This window comes from Wolffia australiana, chromosome 10, assembly GCF_029677425.1.
Source record: "Wolffia australiana isolate 7733 chromosome 10, ASM2967742v1".
Taxonomy (NCBI): domain Eukaryota; kingdom Viridiplantae; phylum Streptophyta; class Magnoliopsida; order Alismatales; family Araceae; genus Wolffia; species Wolffia australiana.
Genome location: NC_135844.1, coordinates 11,537,997 through 11,554,280, shown reverse-complemented (window position 1 = coordinate 11,554,280; position 16,284 = coordinate 11,537,997). Strand labels below are relative to the sequence as shown.

General features: G+C 38.5%; 1 protein-coding gene across 1 annotated transcript; it reads left to right on the top strand.

Annotated features, from left to right (window-relative positions):
• The first annotated feature begins 545 nt into the window (after window positions 1-545).
• LOC144708284 (cytochrome P450 89A2-like) lies at window positions 546-6,265 on the top strand. Its single transcript, XM_078581534.1, has 6 exons — window positions 546-617; window positions 732-1,556; window positions 2,874-2,961; window positions 4,635-4,764; window positions 5,190-5,397; window positions 6,170-6,265. Exons 1-6 carry the CDS (start codon window positions 546-548, stop codon window positions 6,263-6,265), a joined length of 1,419 nt encoding a protein of 472 aa, XP_078437660.1.
• The last annotated feature ends 10,019 nt before the right edge of the window (window positions 6,266-16,284 follow it).

Below are 16,284 nucleotides of genomic sequence, written 5' to 3'. Positions count from 1 at the left end.
ACCGCTTGAAGTATTTTCTAATGCCAGGTTAGGTTAGATGTCAAACCAAGAATGTCCATGAAGTAACCGCTTTTATATATGGTTGTTTTTCTTGATCTGATGGGGGATCAGATTCATGCCACAATTGTCTGCCTTCCTGTCCTTTTCAACTGCTTGGTCGAAACCATAAAGTTATTGGTAGAAGATCACTCTCTTTCTCCCTTCTATTTTTCTCGATGTATCATTTTTTCTATTTACAAAAACATTTACGATTAGCCAAAGAGACATGTGTGATGCATCACTTAAATTTGTTTTAACATTTAATGGTTAACGCGCCGCTACTACATTGACCTCGATGTTGCCTCTCGTCCACGCAAAAATTATCATTAACAGATTTTGACAATAACCAGGCCGGGAAGAGGGAGCCTCACTCCTGTATAAGGATCTCCCCCTCGGTCTTGCTCTTTCATCGTTTTATATTCTGAGTTCTGCATGGAGACCTGGGCGGTAATGCTCTTGCTCTCATACCTCGTACTGGCCATCTTTCTCCTACAAAGGCCACGACCATGACAAAGTTTGCTGCCAGGGCCTTCAGCCATAAACGTTATCGCCCATCTCTTCTGGTTTTCAAGCACTGTGTTCGAATTTCATTTCTTCCTCAAGAATAAATGGTCCGAGTACAGACCCCTCGCGATTGTCAAACTTGGTCATTTCTTCATGGTTATGGTTGCCGACCGGCATCTTGCGTACAGATGCTCAACGGCCATGTCGCTATCTTCCTAGGCGGACCGCGGCCCCCTCCCGCCATGCAGTTATTTGGTATCAACTTTTATGCGTTGTCCGGCATAGGTTATGGGCCCATGTGGCGGGACTTCAGGCGCAACTTCGCTGCAGTTAGCACCCTGCCCATCGTGAAGAACCCCATGCCTCACATGTGGTCTGTACATATCATCATTGAAAGACTCCGAGAAGCTGCCTCCGCGTCCCCCAATCATGTTGTTCAGGTTAGGGAGATCTTTGAACACTCAGTGATCCTCTTGACGTTTGTTTTATGCTTTGACGAGAAGTCGGGCAGGGAAACTTTGAGAAGAGTAGTGGACTCGATGATAGCGCTCTTGAGTTTCACCTTTGGACTCAACATGTTTATTATGGCGGACACGTTTTGCAGATATCTCTTCAAGAAGAGTAATAGTCGCCCATGCCAATCTTGGATGCTGCAACATGACACTTTTCTCCCTCGAATTAGAAGTCGTTTAGAGAGAAAAGAAGCAGGGCTCTTCGGGGAGAACACACTAGGCGTCTGCTACTTAGATCGCCTTCTTGACATCTGCATTGAAGATAAGAGAAGTCTAATTGAGGATGAAATTCTTTTCTTGTGTGTTGAGTTCTTAACGTCTTCGGTTGAAACAACTACATGTGCGCTGAAGTGGATCATGAAGAACCTTGTCAAGAACTGTGCCATACAGGAAAAGCTTGCAGAGGAAATCCTGAAAAAACCGATGGATGATTACCTCAAGGCAGTGGACTTTGAGGGGTTGCGGTGCCATCCTCTTGCACATCTTCTTATACCGCACGCAGTCAACTGAGGATATTACATTCAATGGGTATACCTTTACAACGGGTACAGCCGTGATTTCGGGGAGGCGCAAATGAACCTTGACGAGGATATGTGGCCGAATCCGCTGGAGTTTTTTCCATAGAGGTTTCTTGCAGGAGGAGAATGTTGGCTGAGAATGGATCTGAAACCCTCAGATCAAACTAAGAACTCTGGATCACTCTAGCTCGAAACTCTCAAGAACCAAGAAGAAGAAAAACTGAATCTTGAATTGAATTGAATGATAAACCGTGACCAATTTGGTGCCTTTTATATAGCCTCGAGTTACCAAAGAGGGAAAGAAAGAAGACTAACAGAATTAACCACCTTTGAGTGCACGTGGCCCAATCAGGATCTAAATAACTAGATCCGACTTCGTTTCGCCGCAGGTCTTTAGTGAACCACACCAGGACCCGACCGTGATCCGGAATCAACTCCGTCAATCTCCTCCTTGATCCTGGATGTCTGGATCGATCTTCTGAATCCCCATTCCGTCTCGAAAAACCTAAAAATTAATCTTTTGTAATGATTTGGTGAGAACGTCTGCAATCTGTTCGTCAGTCCTCACAAATTTTACTTCAATCTCTCCTGATTCCACATAGTATCTAATGAAATAAAATATTGTGTTAATGTGCTTGCTACGACAGTGATGCACAGGATTTCTACTCAGCTATATTGCTGAATTGTTCTCTACCATGATCTTGACACCATTCTGTGATTCCCCTCTCAGCTCTCCTAGTAGACTGCTCAACCAAATTCCTTGGCAAGCTGCAGTTAAGAGAGCTATGTACTCAGCTTCACATGATGAAAGAGCTATCACTTTTTGCTTCAGGCTTCATCAGCTCACTGCCATTGAACCCAAGAAGAAGATCTGACCAGAGGTGCTCTTCATGTCAATTGTAACTCCAGCAAAATCACTTTCGTTGTAGCCCATCAACTCAACAACTCCTTGGCTTCTTTTATATAGAAGACCAAAATTTTTGGTTCCTTTAACATACCTGGGCAATCTTTTTGCTGCCTGCATATGAACTATAGTGCGTTTATGCATAAACCTGCTGAGAAAACCCACACTATAGACAAGATCTGGTCGTATGTGAGTGAAGTACCACAAGCTTCCCATCAATCTTCTTAAGAGAGTTAAATCAGCTTCACTCTCTTCTTCATCCTTGAAGTTTAGTCGAACTTCCAAAGGAGTCAAGGAAGGATTCCATTCCTCCTTGAAATAATTAACCAGTTTAGCAGCATACCTGCTCTGCATCAGAGTAATTGTAGTCAATAACTACTTCACTTCAATTCCTAGGTAAGAGGAGAGCAAACCCAGATCAGACATTTCGAATTCTTCCTTCATCAGCTGCTTGAACATCTGCACTTCTTCTTCCCCATAACCTGTGACAATCAGGTCATCAACATATACACCCACAGTCAAGTTATGTTGGGCCTTCTTCTTCACATACATAACATGTTCAAGTTTGCTCCTGCAAAAACCTAGAGAGTTCAAAACAGCATCCATACTAGGCTCTTGGAGCTTGCTTCAGCCCATACAAAACTTTCCTCAGCTTTAGGACATCACCTTCTCTACCTTCTATGGTAAAACCCTCAGGTTGTTGTATATAGATCTCCTCTTGAATTTCTCCATTCAGGAAAGCTGACTTTACTCTAAGCGATAGATGTGCCAACCATTGAGTGCAGGCAGCCCAATGATCATCCTCATTGTCTGAAACAGGGCAGCAAGAGCAAAAACTTCATCATAATTAATTCCAGGTCTTTGTGAGTACTTCTTTGCCACAACTCGAGCTTCTTAAACCCCCTTAAGGCCAATGGGTTTACAGTCTTTTGGTGGAGATACCACTTCCCAGGTTGAATTTCTCTCAATTGACCTGATTTCCTCCTACATGGCACGTTTCTAGTTCACATCTACAGCGGCTTCCCTGTAGTTTGATGGTTCTTCACTGAACATAAAACAATTTTTGGCTTTCTTAACAAAAATCAGTGACCCAAAAATCCTCAGATGATCAATTTTTGGTCTCTAACCTGACCATGCCTCATGTGGTGCTTTCCCCGTAAGACTTTTTGTGGCTGATCTATTCAGCACGTAGACAACATTGTTCACTGCCTTTGCCCACAGCTGCATAGGCACATTCTTCTCTTTTAACATCACTCTCACCAAGGAGATCAATGTCCTGTTACGCCTCTCTACCACTCCATTCTGTTGAGGAATGTAGGGTGCCATCAACTGCCTTTTAATTCCATGAGAATCACAAAAGGTATTAAACTCTTCTGACTGAAATTCACCACCTGTATCAGTCCGGACACACTTGATCTGTTCACCTTTCTCTATCTCTGCAAGTGCTTTAAATTTCTTGAAGACTACAAAGCATCTGACGTTTGCTTCAGCATGACCGCCCGCATCAGTCTTGAGTGATCATCCACTATCAAAAAGAAATAACGACTGCCCCCAAGTGATGTAGGTGAAATGGGTCCACAAATATCTGCATAAACCAAATCCAAGGGCTTTAGTGACAATTTATCCTTGCCCTTTGGAAATGGTGCCCGGGTGTGCTTGCCAATGATGCAAGGTGCGCATCGATCTTCCAAAATTTAAATCTCTGGCATACCTTTGATTGTTACATATCTTGCCATTTGATTCAAGGTGTGCAAACTTTGGTGATAGAATCTGGAGTGCCACAACATGGACTTCCTACTACTTTCTTCACAGAGGTGACAGGACTCCACAACATCCAACTCTAGCTTGTAGAGACCATCTGATTTCATCACCTTTGACAACAGCTTCTCATCAACGTCATAGATGAACTATGCACCCTTTCTGAGATTAATAGGATACCATTAATAATCAAGAACACCTAAACTGAGGACGTTGACCTTCAGAGTTGGTGCATACAGCACCTTCTCCAGCTTCCGTACTCTTCCATCCTTGCTCTTGCATTCATGGTCCCTTTTCCAACATAGGTGATTCTTGTTCCATCGCGGAATTTTACTGTGCCTGTGAGTGATAAATCTAGGTATTTGAAATAACTTTTAATACCTGTCATGTGTGATTTAGCTCTAGTGGCAAGGAACCAGATATTTGCAGTTGAGGAATCCCCATTGGAGCTCTCAAAAAGCATATCTCCGGTTTCCTCTTCAACTGCCATCAGTAGTGCCGAGACTTCATCTCCACCAGATTCAACCAGGTTTGCTTTCTCTTCTTTCTTCTTGTCATATCTGCATTCAGACTTGTAATGACCAAGTCTCTGGCATCTGTAGCACGGCATCTTTGACTTGTCAAATATAAGCTTCTCACCATCATTGGACGATTCTTCAAAGAACCTTTCGCGACCTCTGTCTCTTCCTCTGCTCCTTGCACCCCCCTTTCCTTTGCCTGTGGAACTCCGTTTAGTTTCTTCTCTCCTGAACTTAGACTGAGCTCACATCACCAGAGCTTGCTCTTCTTTTCTCTGTTCTCGTTCACTCAGTCGCAGCTCATGAACCTTCAGAGAACTGATTACCTCCTCCATCATCATCGAGCTCATGTCACCAAACGGCTCGAGCGAGAGTGTCGTCGGGTCATACTTTGACAAAGTCAACCTGAGAAGTTTACTAACAACTTCTCATTCAGGGAGTCTCTCACTGAGGCTCCTCAATTCACGAACAATTTGAGAGAAATGTTGAGTGAATTCACTTACAGCTTCATCCTTCTTCATCATCAGGAGCTCAAACTAACGCCACAGTCCTTGAATTCTCGGCTGGATGACACGATCCACTCCAAGATTCAAAACACGCAGGACTTCCCAATTATCCTTTGTTGGTTTCTTGGAATCAAGCTGGTCATCACGTCCTCGGGATTGCAAACAGGATGACTGACAAAGCTTCTCAATCCTTCTTCCGATTCATCTCCTCGCCGGAGATAACCTCCCACAATCTGCTAGTGTCAAGGTTGTCTTCGACTTGCCCATTGCCGATAGTTTTTGTTCGACAATAGGACGAACAGGAAATGACCTAACGCCGAACTCTGAGCAGCATCACCTTCTCTAGTGCTGATCTTCTTAGACGATGATGAAACTTCTCCCTTGTTTGGCATCTTTGCAGGCCCGGTGGATTCAAAACACGCTCTAATACCAATTGTTTGCTAAGAATCAATCTGAAACCCTCAGATCAAACTCAGAACTCTGGATCACTCTAGCTCGAAACTCTCAAGAACCAAGAAGAAGAAAAACTGAATCTTGAATTGAATTGAATGATAAACCGTGACCAATTTGGGGCCTTTTATACAGCCTCGAGTTACCAAAGAGGGAAAGAAAGAAGAGTAACAGAATTAACCACCTTTGAGTGCACGTGGCCCAATCAGGATCTAAATAACTAGATCCGACTTCGTTTCGCCGAGGGTCTCTAGTGAGCCACAGCAGAACCCGACCATGATCCAGGATCAACTCCTTCAGAGAAGGGGAGAGAGTGGATATCACTCATAGAAACAAGGTCTAGATGATCTCGTTTGGAGTGGGCTAGAGGATGTGCCGCGTGATGGGCCTTGCATTGCTTAATCTTCAGTACTTCATTGAGAGTCTTGTGTGAGAGTTCAGGTGGGACGCAACCTCTTAGGGGGTCGACCTGTTAGAGAAACATGGCCTCGTAGTCTCCATGAAAAATCCCCTCCGAGCTTGTATTTCCAACCGTCGCACATCGCTGACATCATAGAGGGCATGGAAGTTCTTTACCCTCAATAAAATTACAAACTTGGGAATGTACCAAGTCGCAATACTCTCTTAAATAATTGATGCGTGTGTGTGATGTCTGTTTGATTTTAATTTATGTTTCATGTTGTTGAATGATTGCGTATTTAAATAACTTGTCTAATACATAGTGGCGCGTTATTGACGGGAGACTGTGGGAGTAGGCCAGGAAGTTCAATATAAACCTCTGAATAGTCATTGGGATGAACGTCTGACAGCTGAAAATTTTGTCCGAGCTTACGAATATTTGATTATCCTGTGAAAAGTACACTATCCCTGTTACATTGGATCCTTAAAGAATCAGTTAATTTTGTTGTGCGTATTATAGTTTGGTGAAGAGATTTATTATGAACTTGTAAACGCTCAACTCCGTATGCGCCATGAAAGCCCAAAAAATAATGCAACCTAATTAATATTAGACTTCACAGGTACTTCGTAAAAACATTTACGGAGATAACCTCATATGAAGTATATAATGAAGAGACTATAGCAGCCAAAAATTAAAACAGTGAGTATGGACTTGTAGAAATGAAATATGGACAAGACAACAGAAAAATGGACCTGAATAACATGAATAATCACGAGAAGATCAGGCACTAGAGGAGCTAACCAAATGGTATCTGAACAGCAGAGCTCTAGCTAGAAGGGGCAATCACGTTTGCCACCAAAATGATGAAATCAATGAGAGGCATCTATCAAAAGGAAATATATGGATTAGCCAAAAAATATGAAATCCCTGGAGAAATGGAATCGTAGGCTATAACCACTCACTAAATGTTGACAATACAATTCCTAAACATAAGTTGTCAGGTGTCGAAAATCAAAGTTATTGTGCACCACATATGAGTTTACTGTCACGTCATTATGGATAAGAGTTCGACCCAAACAACAACCACCACTTGAAATCTACGAAAAAGATACTGAAGCCTAGGATTTTAGGTAATGAAATTTCGATGTTTCCTGAACAAAAATTCATGATGTATTGGACCACGCTCGGTTCTAATCCCAAATTTTAAGATTTGTGAACCAATATAATTCCGATTGAGATGAAACAATACCTCAATAAGTTACGCGTGGATTAAACAGTTTTAATCCCCATATAAAAGGGATTTCATGAGATGTGTAATGAAAGTGGTAATATTTTTGCTCATTGTATTACCCTTGTTTGCGATGTACGTCATATAATACTGTCATAGAAAAAATTAACAAAAGTGATCCTTACACAGTATTTGACAATGTTTGGGGTATGAAATAATACCTATAATGTTTTATAATCAATTCATGATCAATGCACAAAATTACTGTCCAGAAGTTTACATTGTCGCATAGTGCTAAACTTTAATGGCAAACTACAAGATCTAAGTATAGCATCAAATCCTACGAAAGACAAAGATACTTGAAACATCATCTGGAATCACGGTTCTTAATGGGAAAATGATGTCTAATCATTCTTGTCAAGGATTCACAACCAGTATTGGACAATAAGATTGAATCTCAGCATCAAATAATACAAAGAGTATTATTAAGTACCAACTATCCTTTCTAGCATGCCACGAAAAGCTGCCACCACCAATCGCTAGGGCCCACCGTATTAATCTCTTGACAGACCTCAGTCAGAAAAAAAATGGGATAAGCCGGTGGTATGAAAGGCCCTGATCAGAATGTGAAAGGGACCAAACCGGATTTGCCAAAATAGTGTGAATGGGCATGTCTTTACATTCTGTTGTGGCTGATTCTCACACCGATTTTTATCTCAACCTCGGCAGAACCTTTCAGATACAATTTTTGAGTTCTACTATAAGCATGAAAATAGAATGAAAGTGAAACGGTACAGGACATTTGAAACCGATAATTAAATCATATTTCCAAACAGCAGAATGAATATTTTATTGAAGCCAAGGAGACTCGAACTCGCCAAGTCTAAGACATTCCAACCCGCCAAAGTCACTCTCGGTCAACCAATCAGAAGACTATTAATGACTTGCCAACCCCATCTGACCACATACCCCACGGCTGTGTCAACGGCTAGTATTAAACCGTAACTAGCCTTTAGAAGTAATACAAATGGACGCAATTACCTCTAATGGCTAGCTGTGCAATGGTCAGATGCAGCAAACTCTATTTAAACTAGAAGCTCCGCACTGTCTATTTTGGTGTTTCAAATAATTTTTTCCTTCTTACTACCTCTTCTATCTTCTCCTCTTCTTGGTCTACTCAATCTACTTCTGTCTGCCTATTTCCAAGCTATGTCATAGAGCCAAGGAATGGACAAATCTCAACAGATTTCTTGTTTCCCCAAGGGGTCATATTGATACAACCAATTTTCCAGAAAGAGGATGCATCCTTGTGTTCCTTGACACATCAAAATATCCTTAAACCTGATAAGCCTTGTTGTTGATCCATTGTCATCACTACACCGTATGGATCACATTGAATGGAATGCCACTTAAGGAGTGGAGTCATAAGAATGATGGGCACCTGATGAACTCTGGACTGGGGTAATTTCAATTAGGGCTTTCTCATATCTGGATTGGAGTCATAACATGATATTTTCCTAAAACCCTTATATTTTCTGTCTGTGTTTTGATATCCAAAAGACCATTTTCATGTCACCCTCTACGCCAATGTATCATTCTAGCCAATGATTAAAATTGACAAATGATATTTATTTCTCAAAAATATTAATCATCTATATGAACTTTTCAATTAATCCAGTATCAATTTGACCTTATTCCAAAGATGAATTTCCAGGTCATGGGGTGCGTCGCTATATCTCTAGCCTAATAAGATACAAAATAACATATTGACTCGCTCATGATTCGTTACCATCATGTTTCTTCATCTACGTAATACTCCTAGGAGATTTAGGGTATAGTCAACTTTTAAAACCTAATCAACAGTCTTCATTAATATTATTTCATTGGAAAATCATAAGAGAATTCTGCTATGATATTCCAATGCCTGGTAGAATGACTGCAGCATAACAACTCATTGGCCGGAGTCCTCTTATACCAAGGGTAGAAAGTTTTATCTTGATAACGTAGTCATATATGTGAACTTACAACTGCACCGAAGTGAAGCCAATTCGGAATTCAATGAATAGGAACACAAAGGTCAAAATCAAAGCACAACCATTCATCCACACTCATATTCGCTGTCTCATGGGTACGGATAACTTACACAAGCATGACGTGAATGAACATGATTGACAGTACGGTATAATAATCTTCATGGAATCATACAGACCTATTAATTAAACTCTCTCCTCCACAAAGAAGACCCATTTTTGGCCTTGATGTTCCTATGAAGACTACTACAAAACACACCAGAATTGTCATAGTAGTCAGATTATATATTGCCATTCTATCTTAATAATTAAATCATTTGAATAATAAAATCAAGAAAGCATGTGTAAAGACTATTCATCACTTTTGTATAATCCCATCAGATTCAATTAGTAATTCCATGTGTTAATGGACATTATTATTCTCATCATACCTGCCTTATATAAATTAATTTTGTCATTAATATTGAAATAGACGTAGAATGTGTGATTAACTTGCATGTCAATGCATATAATTACCCTTCTATTACCCTTTTTTCTACTTTACCCTACAAACACCTCTCTCTCTCACACACACATACACCCACACTCACTCTCTCTCTCCCTCTCTCTCTCTCTCTCACACACACACACTCTCTCTCTCTCTCACACACACACTCTCTCTCTCTCTTTCTCTCTCTCTCTAACTCTCTCTCTCTCTCTCTTTATATATCTCTCTCTCACTCTCTCTCTCTCTCCATCTCTCTATCTCTCTCTCTCTATCTCTCTGTCTCTGTCTCTCTCTCTCCCTCTCTCTCTATCTATCTCTCTCTCTCTCCTTTTCCTCTACCATCTGATTTGGAACAATAAGTGATCCCTGAATCAAGTTATTTATTTCATCTAACATTTTTGGAAAATTATTGCACTTGATCCATATTACAGTGAGGGTTTCTCAAATCTAGTTTATGTTTTACCCTAATAAATTAGGTCAATATTGGATTTGGTACTGTGGACGGTGGAGACACCAGTAAATGGTCAGGAAATTTAAGTTAATCCTGTAAGCAGCCAATAGGGTGCCCCTTAGATAGCCCAAAACGTACTTCAATCTTAGCAATATGTGGTTATATTCTTGCAACTGCATATGTTATCAATATTATCTTCAAATATTGAAATTTGCTTAGAACTTTTTGCAAATCAACAGATACTAATGGACCAGGAAATCCACTGTAATCATTTAATCGGCCAACTATGAATCTGCCTTCAAAGTCAAAAAAGCGATAGAACCCAAAGAGGAAAGAGATTCAAAAATATTGATGTGAAATTAGTTAAAAGACAAGTTTTCATCATGCAGTGAGGGAGAATCTATGCAAACTAAGTTCCGCAGTTGGAATCATGTATAACATCCGATAAAATCATGCAATTGTGCCTATTGAATAAAATGATGTATGAAAATAAACACATGAGAAATAGAAACCAATTCATTTTATAATCGAATTGAATTCATTAGCGCATGTACATCTCATGACACAAACTTTACAAAAAGAATCATCATTTTTTAGATGATTTTACTGCATCATCATTTTTTTATTTTTACAAAAACATAAGTAATATTTAACGGCTATGCTTTATTGCATCATCTTCACAATCCTGCATTTAAGTTGACTGTTCATATAAAAGAGTCTAACACAAAATTTTCTATCGATTATAGAATATGTCATTCATTATCCTCAACAAGGCACTAGGTGCACTAGATAAACCAAAAGGCATGGTCATCCACTGATATAATCTATAGTTTCTCTTGAATGCATTGTCCTCCCAATCTGATCTAACACTAAATTTATGAAAATTTTTAATAATGCTTAAATTTTGATTATTACGACAGTCTTGGCATGTATGAGCTATGCTAGAGAAACTTAATGGCATTCTTAAGAGCATTTTTTATGATTTGTAATGTATTATTTTTCGGGGATTGAGGTCAAGGGCAGGCTGAAAACCTCTCCTAGGTAGTTCGTGCTCCAAAAGTATGGACATAAAGAGGCAAGTAGTGTAATTATTTTGCTCATCAATGTATTGTTTGTAATTAATCTTATTTTTCGTATGAAGCAGCTAACAGAGTCTCCTGCACAGTTGCCAGTGACTTTAAGTTAATCATGTTTCATGTATAATAGGGGGCATTAGATAATACTAATAATACATCAGAGCTAATATAAAAAAGCAAACGAGATTGGGAAGAATATTGATAACATGCAAATAGAAGCTAATAAAGAGCTAATTTCATCACATTTTATGGGCTTTTAATGCATAAAACATTTATGTTTAGCGCATGTTATCATGATTTTAGGCTAAAATAATAAATTTCTTGAATTTCAAGTTAAATAATACCTTGAATCAATATTTAGGTCAATTTACACATTTAAATGACTTAATATGATGATTAGAACAATTGAAATGATTTAATTGACCTATTTCTATAAATAAAAAGAAAATAAATAAATAAAACGAATTTTAGAAATTAATAAAATCATTTTAGTCATTAATAAACAATTTTTAGAATTTATTTGAACTGTTTTTAGGTTAAAAAACTTTCTTTAATAAAAACTGGCCCTTATTGGGCCAGTTTAATCGTTAATCGGATGTTTAGTGCGCAGGGACACACACCGAGGAGAGCCCGAACCAATCAGAAAGCTGCATTCAGCTTTCGATGTGTGACACGCACGCATGTGCGTCACGCGTGTCGCTCATCACGTCCGGTACGAAGCGCACTGCACGCGCCGTGCCGTGGACTAATCCCAGTCCAGTTAACATGTTTCAGTGCGGGGCGTCGTGGACCGATCGGAAGAGAGAGATCTAAACGAAGTGTCGTCTCTCCTCTGTGTGTTTCACACGCACGACCCGCTGTGCACATGACGAACGGAGCTTCACGTCGCCACGTGGCCGAATCCAAAGCTTTCGTGCACCCTGCATACAAAGCGGTTAACACGAGAAAAATAACTGAATGCGAAGAACACTTTCTTCCGATCCCGCGGCGATAAAAAGGAAGAAAATCGGAAGATTAGAGCTCGTTCTTGATTTGTTAAGCTCAAGGAAGGAAGCCCTAGCCTCCTTGAAGACTCAAGAATCACCTGGAGTGAATTGGAGCTCGATTAGGACTGAAATTTCGCAGATCCGTCGCCGTATTCGTCCCTCAAAGCGACGCACAAAATCACGGGAAATTCGTCGTTCGTCGAGCGGGATTTGTTCCAGTTGAGTCAAAATTCTTCTTGGATCATTTAGGTTATTTCTGTTTGATTTTTACACCGTATTTTGTTCATGATTTTCGCAAATTCGTATTTTCATTTTTGCTCGCCGTTGTTCTTTCATTTTCAATCTAATCACCGTCGTTCGTAAATCATAGCTAGTTTTTATTTCATTTAGTCTTCCTGGAGTGGGATTTAACAATTTCGAACCATATTCATTCAATAAATCATCCAATTTCATCTCTAAAATCTTGAATTAGCAAATCGGGAATCGTATTCACGATTTGCTAATTTGGGATATTTTTGCAATTTCAAACGAATTTGGATAAAATAAAAATACGTTTGACAGTCTTAAATCCGTGAAATAATAAAAGAAAATCTAAAACGTTAGAAAAAGTTACCTTATGGTCTCTAGTCATAAGAAAATAGGATCAGCCCTTATAAAAATGTTGGTGATAATGATTTGGATAAACTCTCATCTCTAAATAATTACTGAGTGAAATACAAAATAAAAAAGGAGGAATATAAATAAATAAATAAACTATTCAAGCTGAATTAACTATTCAAGTAAAGTAAACAAGTAAAACTTTCATTAAGAGAATCGATCTAGATTTTTGCTAAGCTGAGGATACTTCAACAACTTCGTAGAAGATTAGTTAGTAATTCTTATGAAGGATCACTAGCTAATGATAAAATCTATTAAAACAGGTTAGAAAATCATAGCTATTAAAACTTATTAGAGAAAAAAAATCCCCAAGTAGAGAAAAACTGAATTCACCATCGCCTCCCTAGGATCGACCCCTTACTCAAGTATTAAGGGATATATAAATTTAGTTATTAAGTTCAAAAAAACTCCCTAAATAACGACATATAAACATAATTTTTGAGCTTATCAAATATCATAAATATTAATTAATTGGATAAGGCCAATGCGAGGAAATAGTGACTGGAAAGGCTACGTATGATTCAAAGATGGAGAACATGTATATGATTTGAGGCTAATGTAATATATATTTTATGATCTTTTTGTGATGTTGAGATAATCAATTTATTCTAATTTTACGTGTTAGAAGAATGCTTACAATATTCGCCCAAAATAGTGAGTTATGAAGGTAAAGAGGCAAGTCGTGTAATGCTACTGTTGCACTCAGCAACCTCCAAGTTTGAAGGCCATCACCACTTCTCTTGAAAAACTTAAAATTAGTAAGAGAGGAGTCAGAGGGCCAAAAAAGCTCACTTGAGCTGCGGGAACCTTCATTTGCAAAAATGAAAAATAGTGCAAATGCAATATAGTAGATCAAATCTCCAACTTGTGCTCAGCCAAAGTTGTGAGCGAGTAATGATCAATTGAAATATCAAAATATAAATGGGATCGGTCAGGCCCAAATTTGCAATTTGTTCTAGGATACTGTCTGAATTTATGGATCGGCTATATTGAACACGGCCTGTGGATAGGCCACTCCAGTTGATATGCATGCTCGAGGGAAATCATCAACGCTGTTCTTGGAGCCATCGTCACTTTGGGTTGTTAAAACTATCAGCCCACCATCGCATGATTATAGTCTAAAGACCACATAATGGGGAATACTATTTTTCGATTAATCTTATCACTCCACTGAAATGATTAGGTAAACAGAGTTAAGTTTTAATCCTGAGATAATGTGATGATTAATTAGATATCGTGACTGCTATCAGAATTGTAAGTAATGTTGATTCTTATTCATACTAGTATGTCAGTTATTATACCGGTTGGAACATAAATCCATATATATATGTACATACTTTGAAAATAGATAAGGTTTCTACTTTCCATTTTCTATGTTGATGGTGTGTTGCATCTCCTAGTGAAAGATTGAGAGTTATTTCCTAGCCTCAGCATTTGGTATTAGAACTGGTGTTCCATAAGGGTTGTGGAAGAGAAGTAAGAGCATAGCTTCAAGGGTTCAGGCTACTGATATACTACAACAATAAGATAAATTAGAGTTGCTTTTGTTTTGTTTGGTTTAGTTTTTGTTTTTGATGGCTGGGAAAACATCCTACAAGGGCTCTAACGTTACAGCAACCCATTTTAATGGAGAAAAATACTCAATGTGCAGTTCTAAGATGAAGTTCTTCTTTACAACTGAAGATTGATGGGAGATTGTTGAAAATGGTTTTATACCAGATGAAACAGAGAAAGCTTAGTTGAAACAAAGAAAACGGAGATTGTCAACAGAGATATGTTTGTTGAATTTATGAAACACCCAGATGTGAAGTTAAAGTGGGTGAAGGAAAGAAGGTGAAGACTGAGAGAAAAGGGTAGAATTGAAGAAGAGGCTGGGCAATGTATATTTTATTCCAAATTGACATCATAACATATTGAGATTGGGACAACTGTGCAGAAAGTATGAAATTGTCATTGTGGACACAATACATGTATTCTTACGAACTAGAGGAGGGAGAAGACAGTCATGTATATTAAAAACATTGGTAAAAAAGATGTTTCCAGTGAAAATAGAAGAGCTTCTTCCTCGTGCAATGATTTCACAAAAGATGAATGATACATGGTTATGGCATAAAAAGGCTTAGTCATTTGAATTTTAAGGCATTAAAGTTTTTGAGTAAACAAAAGCTTGTATATGGAATATCATTTATTTATGAAGAACATGATATTGTAAGGGTTGCATCTAGGGAAAGTAGAAGTAGATAAATTTTTAAATGAGCATCCATGGAGAGGAAGAGCACCTTTGGAATTAGTTCACTCAGGTGCATGTTTTCCTATGAAAATCTCATCTTTGAGTGGAAGTATTTCTTACTATTTGTTAAGCATTATATGATAATGTGCTGGATTTATTTGTCGAAGGAGAAATCAGAGGTCTTTCATAAATTTATTGAATTTAAAGCTATGGCTAAAAAGATGCGTGACATGCTTTGTAAAATCTATATACCGATAGAGGAAGAGATTTTTTTCAAAACCTTTCGAGGATTACCCAGGAAAGTTAGAATTTGGAGTCAATTTACTGTGAGGAAGATTCCTTAGTAGAATGGAGATGCCGAGGGGAAGAACAAGACACTTGTTGAAGCTGTTAGGAGCATGATGCATGAAAAAAAATCTCCCCCAGTATTTTGGGTTGAAAATGTTTCTGTTGCAGCTTATAGTCAAAATATTTCTCCTACAAAAGCAGTGAATGATATGACACATTCGTGAAGCGTGGTATGAGAGGAAACCAGGTGTCGGTCATTTAAGAGTATTTGGATGCATTGATGATCGTCAATGCATCCAAATATGCTTTATATGGTCATTTAAAATTTTTCACCTGTTTCCAGACTTGAAATAAGAATTTGTTAGCCATTCAAGCTTAAAAAAGCATAGAAGGTATATCATTTTCATGTTAAATATGCTTTATCAAATGGCATTTTGAATGAAGTAGTTTATGTTATGCAACTTGAAGGATTTGTGGTTAAGAGAAAAGAGAACCAAGTTTAGAAGTTGAAGAAAGCATTACATGCTTTGAAACAAGCACCAAGAGCATGGTAAGGAAGATTACATTCTTTTTTTATTAAGTATGGTGTTCAACAAAGTGAAAAAATGAACACACCTTATCGATAAAAATGAGAAAAAGGTAGTTTTATGATCCTGACTATTTATGGCGATGATATGTTTTATATGGGATCTTCTGATTCTCTTTTTCAATAATTCAAGAACTTGATGATCTCTGAATTTTA